General features: G+C 42.0%; 1 protein-coding gene across 2 annotated transcripts; it reads right to left on the reverse strand.

Annotated features, from left to right (window-relative positions):
* Window positions 1–613: 613 nt before the first annotated feature.
* tunar (TCL1 upstream neural differentiation-associated RNA) lies at window positions 614–6,958 on the reverse strand. Of its 2 annotated transcripts, XM_086127979.1 has the most exons (3): window positions 6,903–6,958; window positions 6,454–6,801; window positions 614–2,600 (listed from the first exon to the last, which is right to left on the reverse strand). In XM_086127979.1, exons 2-3 carry the CDS (start codon window positions 6,481–6,483, stop codon window positions 2,415–2,417), a joined length of 216 nt encoding a protein of 71 aa, XP_085984105.1. In that variant the 5' UTR covers window positions 6,484–6,801; window positions 6,903–6,958; the 3' UTR covers window positions 614–2,414. The 2 variants fall into 2 exon arrangements, with proteins under 2 accessions (XP_085984105.1, XP_085984106.1); XM_086127980.1 differs by lacking the exon at window positions 6,903–6,958 and having other exon boundaries at window positions 6,454–6,860.
* Window positions 6,959–9,515: the final 2,557 nt, after the last annotated feature.

The following is a 9,515-nucleotide window of genomic DNA, read 5'->3' on the forward strand; positions in this document are numbered from 1 at the left end:
TTATTTTTATCATTCCATAGTGTGACATTCACACGTAATTTATGTCAGCAAGGTTTGCTGAATAATCAGAATCAGAACAAAATGACCAGTCATTGCCATCCTTGTACACTAACATCACTTTATTCCTTGGATGTTTTGTTTTACAAAAAGAGTGCAGTATGAAAAAAAAAAAAACAACCACCTCACATTTGCAAGTCACAAGTCAAATTCCATATCAGACTGTACACTTAAACAGCAGAGTAAAATCAATACCGGCGATCATTCGGAATACATTCAGAATTTTGGATGTGTCCATGTGCTTAATAGGGCCTTCCCTTTTTCAACAGAAATCCTTTATTGATCCACATGAGAGGAGTGCAGTCGCGCAGTGGTCGAATGAGGATGCTGCTTTTCCCGTAAGCACGTCCCCGTTTGGTCAAATTTTGCCTCCTCCTGACTGAAGGTGATAGTGAGACACAAAAGAGATGTCAGGCACTTTTTGAAGTCATGAGGTTTTTATGATGTCGTCTCGATGACCAACTAGAGCTATACGCAAGCCGCTAGTTTTCCTGGACAAAACATTAGGTACGCCTGTAAAATGCAGCAGGACATCAAAATGCCCCCCCCCCCCCCCCCCAATGTCAATACAATTAGGAATTCAAACGCATATTTTCTGGAAAAATCTGCCTTGACATTCAAAATGTAATTATGCACGATGTCGGAAAATATCACGAGACTTTGTCTCAGTGGCTTATCGGGTGATGTTTACGTAGTACGTAGAATTTTGACCATATCTTTCCTTCTGTATTCGTTTTGACTACATTTCTCATCATGACTGTCAAGGCAATTTTTTTTTGGACAGTTTTCAAAATTAAAAAAAAAAAAACTCAAACATTGAACTTAATTCTTTCACATCTTCTTATACTGACAATCCGAGCAAGATTTGGATTTGTTATTAGACTCACAAGTACAGTGTAGTACAGTGAAGTTCTCGTACGACAGTTAGGAACGTTAAAAAGTTCTGGAAAAATTCTATATTACCCTTTGTAAGGAAACCTCAACACTCGTCAAAAGAATATTTGGGAATTTTGCCTCGGGTCATGTCCAGTATATACCGCTTGGATTTTACATGGTAAGAAATGAGCATATTTATAAAAATATCCCCAATAGTGGAGCATCAAAAGTGTACAGAGTATGCCTATAGTGTATACAGGTTCAAGCATTTCACTGGACGGTCATAAACTGAGAAGTCAACGCTTCGCTGGAAATTATATCAGACGTATAGATTTCACCAGCCAGCTCTTTGAAAGCAAATCCGAAAGCAATACGTCGAAAGCAAAAGTAATTTTACAGACTTGATAATCGGGTTATAAAAGTTGTCTGTTTTTTTTCCAACGGGTTTTACATCCGTGAATCTGAAAATGACAAATGTTTCTCTCGTTCAGACCAGGATTTAATGCTCAGTTGATTTTTTTGAAAAAAAACAACAACAACCCATAAATGAATCTGATTTTCTTGTACGAAATTGATTATCGGTACATTTTTCGAACATCGTTGGTTGATTTTTTTTTTTTTTTGTTATTTCTCATCCAAGAAAAAAACATTCTGTTTATTGATCAAATATTATAAACCAAAGACACAGGTAAAGGTTCCTGTCAATAAATATAGAATATCAAGGAAAAATATATAAAAGTATAGTAACTTAAATAAGTAACTTAAAAATTGTAAAAAACAAACAAAAAAAAACCAAAACAAAATTACTGTAAACAAAAAAATGTGGCCAAAGTTCATAAAATTGACCTGATTGAGCAAAACTAACGTGATATTTTCATTCAGCCCGTCAAAGTAAAAAAAGTTACAAAAAAAAGCCACTACATTTGTTATTGACCGGTGCAATGAAATGTCAGACTCATGCATTGCTTAATTTTACCAAGGAAACACACACACACACACACACACACACACACACACACACAGCAACCACAGTTAAGTTTTTCCTGAAAAACAATTTAAGGAAACTCCAAATAAATTGAAATTCAATCTCTCTTTCCACAAGTCTCTTCAAAATGACGCAACTTTTGTGTTTTCTTGAGCAACTCCTCGAGGCAAAAGTCCGTGTTTCTTTCGCATTGTTCATTCCGCACAACAAAGTCTGAAACACATATTGAAGATAAGAATATATCGTGGTATAAAATGTTTTGTTTAGTTTTTTTCCCAGAAGTCATGGCGATCCTTTGTGATCCATCCGAGGAGGGGAAGCTGCACTTTAAAGCCTTTTAAAGTCACTTTGGCCTCGTCCGTTCCATACGTTCAACCCAATATTCCAGTCCCTACATCCAGTCTGGGATCCCACGTTGATCCCCTTCCTGACATTAATCCGCCGACCGGTCGTCTCCGCCTGGGCGGCCATGGCTGCTGTTGATGTTCGAAGGGCTCTACAGCGTAGTGTAGATGTAGACAAAGATGATGACCAGCAAATTAAGAACGGTCCCGATGATGCCCAACATGGCCAAGATGGTCTCCTCCTTGCTTTCTTTGTCTTGACTTCCCCTTTCCTCATCACTGTAGACGGAGTTGATCATTTTCCCCGGAAGCATCAGGAGTTTGCGTCTCACACCGGTCTGCAGTGAACACGGAACGTTTAACATGGTGTGGTTTGCCTCGCGGTTCAAGTTTTGAATCGACACATTCTGTCAAGACGACAACAACTAAGAGCTAAGGTAGGGCGATGCCATTTCAAGATTTGAAAACAAATAAAAGGATCTTAAAAAGAACTGTAAAATGTATCGGGCGCAAGTGAAGGGATGCCAGAGGAGGAGTGATGTGCTCCCTCTTACGAGTACCCGTCAAGAGGCGAGCAGCAGCATTCTGGACCAACTGGAGACGCTGAATGGAGGATTGGCTGACTCCGAAGTCAAGTGCGTTATGGTAATCAAGGCGGGATGTGACGAAACAAATAAAAGAACACAACATTGGGGCTTTTCAATGGCCGAAATAAGTCATTTTTCTTTTTGTTGTTGTCGAGCAGAAATAAATAACCTGGACACACACGCCGCCAAAAGCCCCCCCAATTTGCAAGTAGTAAATAACTTCATCGTCATCTTGCCTCTCGCATGTTACTGTCTCCGTGCCGCCATGTTTTATTCATGGCGGCAAGAAATATTTTCCCATCAAAAATAAATTACGTGGAGGTGTTTTTCTTTAATAGAATATCAGCCATCTGCTCCATTCAAAGCGCACAAAAAAAAAAAAAAAGAGTGTGGCATTCACCGTTATGAAACATTCGTTGTCTGTCGTAGAGGTGTGCCCTTTACACGGGATTTCTGCTCGAGACGGTTTTCCACTCGGCACTGATTGCAGCCATTAAAAATGATGGCTGACAACAGATTTTCAAATAGTTGCAATTTTTTTTAAATGTGGCCTGCAGAGCAGTGTACAAAAAGTATCGCTTGTGTGCTTTTTTTTATTTTTTATTTTTTGGTATATCCCAGAGGCGCAGCAGCTTGTGCAAGTCGGCATCCGAAAAGTCTCCGGAGAAACGTGTTTTCTCTTTGCAGGTCAGTGGGTTGCACACAGCGACAGCAAAAGCTTGTAGGCTTATAGTGGACCAAAAATAGGCTTGCCACAAAATGGCAGCTAAAGCACTACTTTTGTCCGAATGAAGCTTTTCAACTGACTTCAAAGTAGTCAGTTGGCACCGCACTAAGATGTGGCGGACCAGATCTGGCCCCCGGGCCTTGAGTTTGACGTCTGTGCCCTAGGCGGAGGGAAGATCGTTTTCTTCCTCCGGCGATCGCTCCGACTGATTACTTATTTGACTTTGGCCTAGCCGGAAGAAGTACCGAGGATTCCGTTATTCTCTCGCTATTGATTGCTCTTGTCACTCATCAGCTCATTTGAACATTCTCATGCCTGATTAATCCGAACCGTCGTTGTCAAGGCCGCTCAGCAGTCCAACCGCTTTCTTTTTCCCTGAGTTATTATCCTTCCGAGACCGGGCTCGCACCTGTGCAGCAACAAGCCCGCAGGCGTTTCAAACAAAAACACAACAAGATTAAAAAAAAAAAAAAAGAGCAGACAGAAAAAGTGATGCCAGACCTCAGACAACAAATCCCAACACTCCCGCTGGCTTGCGCCTAATAGAAGCTAACATCCGCAGATCAGTGGAGAGTGAAACCGTTTGCCGCGTGAATAATCGCCCGCATGTCAAACAAAGGGGGCGGGGGCAGATGCTAACGCACTCCGACAAGGCACGCTCGCTCTCGGCGTCGCGGAATGCGCATGCAGGTGCACGCCCACCCCGACGCACTTGAAGATTCGAAAGTGTCTCGTACTGTCAACCAGAATCAAGAGGGGGTTTTTTTCAGTCTCTGAAAGTCTTTGTTGAAACTGTAAATTTCTCCCAAATTCCGACCCCAAAACAGTTGAACTCATTTGACAAGATTACAATTAGATGATAGATGATTTGATTTTGGAAAAAAAAAAAAATCGCTCGGTGTGGATATCATGCACATGTGAACACTTCCACTAACAACCCGGGCTTAACTTAGCTCCTCCGCAACATGCAAAGATTGTTTCTCAGTCAAGATGGATCACTTCAATTGAACATCTTAACTCCAGTTTCTATAAAGATGGCCGCATCTTGTTGGCATGGCGCAGAGAGTGTTTGATAAAACAGCACATAGGTGAGTTTTTCCAACAAATATCTGGCCAAGGGTTCCACGGAAAAATGCTAAGGGATAAATTTGTGGTTCGTGAACCATTAATACGCACGGCATTACTAAACGTCACCAAACTTGGATACTGACGATTGCGAAGGGGCTACCTGGAGTTTGATACACACTTCCGATATTACCAATTTGCTCAAATTAGCTTTAAAAACACTGGTCGACAGCAAATTTTAATCAAATGATGTGTGTCCTCACAATCATTAGGAAACATGAATCTCAATAAGCAACGGTTCTTAATCTATGCCAATGTTCACATTTTTGAATAATGACTTCTACAAGATTCTGTGGAAATCGCAATTTTCCATCACCGGTGAGCTATTTTTAGAGCAGGCTCTTGGGCTACTCATGTGGTCCTTTTGGGGTTGGGGGTGGGTACTTGGTCCCCACCGGCACCACATTGGTGAGCCCTGCTGTATGCTAATAGCAATAACTGGGCACAATCAAATTTGACCTCCACCAAGGCTTAACAATCTAAAATTTTGATCATAACATTCTTCGGAATGTTGTCATTACTGAGGTGGTTCATTTATTCCATTGCATATTTATTATAATTATTATTTTCAAATCATACGCTGGTGGGTAGTGCGTCTTCAAGTTTTGAGGTTTAGATCTCAGCTCGGGCCATCCAGTGTGGAGTTTGCTTGGGGTACTCTGGCTTCATCCCACATTCCAAAAACCGGAATGCTGAGTTCAATGAGTCAGACTGGATGAAACAACAAAGTCAGCAACATGAAGAAGCATCACATGGACATACACATCGACTGTGGAGCGATCATGTGCCAGCGTCTACTGAAACGCTCACTCAAGCTCATCTTTAAAACTACGCTGGGAACTCACGGCATGTGGTAAGACTCTCCATTTACTTGATGTTAGATTTTTTTTTTTTTTTTGCCTGAAGTATCGGTCGCTGGTATCGGCAGCCTCCACAAGTACTTGTATCAGTACTCATTCACCCCTAGTTATGAACCGATTTGATGAATCACCAAAAATGAATGACCTTCTTTTGGCACAATGCAAAGTTGTTGTGTGTTGAGTAGTTCATGGCAATGGAAATGCAGACAGAGAGGTTTTCATTATCCACGGCAGCCGCTGTCTTCAATTTAATCTGGGCAGCACAGTGGATGCGTGGTTAGCACATCTAAGGTTCTGGGTTCAAATATTGGCCACGGATTTCCTGCGTGGAGATCTCTCAACTGGTTGCTTGTCTATGTGAAAACAAAATGTAGCAGGTCTGTCTCTGTATTTCCAAAGTTTAAAAAACAAAAACAAAAAAAACAACTCAATTTGGACCATGGGGGAAAAAGAAAAAAGTTTTGGTCGCTTTTGCATGAAGAGTGAAACGCTTGAAGCTGCCTGCAATCAGAATAGTCCATGATGTATCAAAAGTGTGCAGTGATGCGCGGAAAGGATGCGACCCGCGTGAAGCCTTTTTTTGGAGAAAAAAAGGCTTCTAGGGGTCAAGCCCGCATCAAAATTGCACGGGCCAATAAATGCGCTCAAAAGAAGCGAGCGCGTTGCCGAGGGTCGGACGTTAATTTAAGTCATGGCGGGCATTCCAAAAAGAGCCATTTTAACCTGTTAAGAGCACGCCTCTTTTTTTTTTTCTTTTTGGCCACCTCCATGAATGATTCACACAAAAACAAGCGAGCCCGACGCATCCTCTCTATGTTTCTTTTATGGAGTATACATAACCTCACGTCATACATGAATTCACCCCCACTGACTATTAAGTAGGCAGACCTACCTTGCAAAGTATCAGGAAAAACACGGACATGCTGGAGGTGGACACTTCCCAGGAGTGCAACGACAACTAAAGTGACGGCAAACCCCTTTCATCCTTCAGCGTAGGTGAGGGGTGGTGGTGGGTGGGGGGTTGCTCACAGATCGTCCGAGCGCTCCACTTGACTGTTCCTCCCTCAACTTGCCTCCTCCGGCTTGAAAGCGCAAATACTCGGCCGTCTTCTTTGTCTGAGTGGAAGGAAGATGTCGAGTTGACAAACGGACGACGGGCTGACGTGGGCGGCGGCGAGAGAGAGTGGAAGTGGGGATGGATCGCCTGTGAACACCTCCTTTCCTCCAGAACTGACACCTTCTGCAAAACAAAAAAAAAAAAAAAGAACCTCAAATGAAATATTTCAGTTTCGGCGTCTTCTCTGCCCTGCCGAAGACTTTTTGAATGAAACTTTGAAGCACCTTTTGTCAGGAGTGCTACGAAGTGCACCCGTCACCGCGCGCTGCTTTCAGACAAGAGGCACCCCCCCCCACCTTAGACTGCCTCTCCTTCGCTTTCTCTGTCTCCCTCATCTCCCCCCACCTCCCCCCCATGTATTAATGCAGCTGCGGTTGCCCGGCAACGCACTCGAGGGAGTCTCACACACACACACACATATAGCCTGGCGACAAGAAGTGATTGTGACAGAGGCCAGGATGAGGGGCGCCGGTCTCCTCTGGTATGTTTGGAGGACTAGTGTGTGATGTGATGTGCACAGCACTAATTAGGGCTGAACAAGTTTGAAAATTAATCGAATTGTGATTTTTTTTTTTTTTTTTTTGCAATTGCGATTTAATATGCAATTATTATTATTTTTTTTTTATCAAAGTCTTTTTTCCATGTATTTTCTTCAAATAAACAGGCAATACATGAATCCGTATTACAATGAACAACATCGGATTTATTATACATCCATTTTTGGTGTTACAAATTCAGTTTATGTTTAAAAAAAAAGGCAAATAAATATATTCAAATGAAAGGCAGTTTATCGATTTCAATCAGAGGTGTCAACTCACAAGACTTTGACTTGCAGTCTTTGAAGCGTTTAGTGGCACAACGCTAACGTCAGTCGTTAAATCACAAATCGACAATAATGTTTCATGAAACAATAAAATCGAAACCTGTGCACTGCACCTCTTAAGCACTGAATTTATGTCAACGTTATATAACACTGGTCAACAGCAAATTTTAATCAGGGATGGCTTTCTGTGTCCTTAACCAGATTCTTGACAAAATGTGTTTATTTTTTTCTTTTTTTTTTTTTTGAGGAAAAAATTTCAATGGGCCTCAATTTTATGCAAATGTTGGCTCTTTGTGTGCCTGGTCGATTGTGCAGTAAATAAACAAGTTGTTTCAATAGATTGGATAGATGAGTCCATCTTCTGATCAGTTATTTTTTTTAAACTTGATTAATGATCAGCTCCGAAATGCTAACTTTGTGAAGCCTTTCGTCAAGCACGTCAATTCCGATACTTGCGATTCCCACCCTTTACCTCACCATCCCCACCATAGCGCCATCCAACGCCAGCAACGCCCGCGATATTTTACAAGGCAAAGAAGCACTCGGACGAATCGTCCGTCCTTTTTCATCCTTTGCCTCACTTCACCTCTGCCAGACAAAAGGACGCCGGCTTTCAGTGTTTGTCTCCCAAGAAGAAGAAGGAGAAGAAATGACTCACACGGAGGCCAGACTGAGCATTTCTCATTTGAAGACACTTTCGCGCCTTGAATATTTATTGTTCTTCATCAGCTCACACAAAACGTAATAGTCACTTCTTGGTGAGGGCGAGACACTTACAGGCCATTTTGTTCCTGGAGAATCGAATACAATCCAACACAAGAGTTGTAACACATTCTGTCTTTACAGAGCTTTTTTATTTATTTATTTTTTGTTGTGGTATTTGAAAAGACATGTTTTGTTGCAGCTTTTGTATTGAACCTCAGTTGCTCGTGGCCTTATCAACAATGGCTCGTCGCTGAAAAACTCAATCGACTGCATTTTTTTTAATGTTATTTTTTTGGTGCTCTTTTGAAATCCCCTGAGATGCCACAAGATGGCAAAAAAGCCCTGTCGAAATAGGAAAGTAGTACAGTAATTGGTCCGAGGGCGTATGTTGAAGTCATATGACGTGACTGAGAAACAAGTTTTGTTTGTCGTGGAGGAGTTAAGTTTAGCCTGGGTTGTTCATGGAGATTGTGGGAAGGCTTCATCGCATATGCACTTTGGGAATAAACACACACACACACACACCAATACACGTACGTTCCGACCAGTATCTAAACCTAAAACCTTTCCTTTGACCAATCTTCCCATTCTATGCAAGGGCTTTGTTGCCAGCCGATATGTTTGAAACGTGAAACCGCCCGCCACAAACAACGCCGGATGCCGCTTTGTGCGTCAAATGACCTGCAATGTCCAACGATGGAAATGTAAAAAGGACGATTCCCTCTCTGAAGTGACGCCGCTGGCGTGCATAATGTGATGTCTCGCGGTGTCACGTCCTGCAAGGACATTGATAGCAATTAATCTGGGTTTCCATCAAATTTTTGGGAGCAAATCTGCAGAGTGCTCTGAATACATGCAGATAATCCATCGTGTCACGTCGGCGGTTGTTCTAACAAGCCGATATCAGAATATCAGTGTAGAAACAGGCACTGCCACTTGTCAACATTGGTTTTTTTACTCAATCAAGCGTTTCCACTCGTTCCAGCTCATGATTTTTAGTAGAGGTGTGGGACGCCAATTTTGGGGCTTCGGATTCGCTTGGCTAATACTTACGAAAAAACTCTTGACGTTGAGTTGGTATTTAAGAGACTCAATTTGACTGAAACTTACTTAGCACATACCTCAGGTCAAAAGTTTCCAAAATGCGGCTAAATCATTCCTTTTAAATCTGTTTTTGGCAATGTTCAGCGCAATGTGATCATCTGCCGCCGGGCTCCTTTCATGGCATACACAAATTGTGGACATAATTCCGCTCATTTATTTATTTATTTTTTTGTCCGCGTTTTAGCGGGAATAAAGATGTGTAATC

This window comes from Hippocampus guttulatus, chromosome 13 (assembly GCF_054856545.1).
Source record: "Hippocampus guttulatus isolate MCC_2025c chromosome 13, RoL_Hgut_1.0, whole genome shotgun sequence".
Classification (NCBI taxonomy): Eukaryota; Metazoa; Chordata; class Actinopteri; order Syngnathiformes; family Syngnathidae; genus Hippocampus; species Hippocampus guttulatus.

Excerpts from the sequence above, each read along its gene's own strand:
- tunar (XM_086127979.1), bottom strand. The coding sequence starts at position 6,483 with ATGTCCGTGTTTTTCCTGATACTTTGCAAG. Across the intron at positions 2,601-6,453 it reads TTTTCCTGATACTTTGCAAG|ACCGGTGTGAGACGCAAACT; the intron begins GTAGGTCTGCCT and ends TGTTCACTGCAG.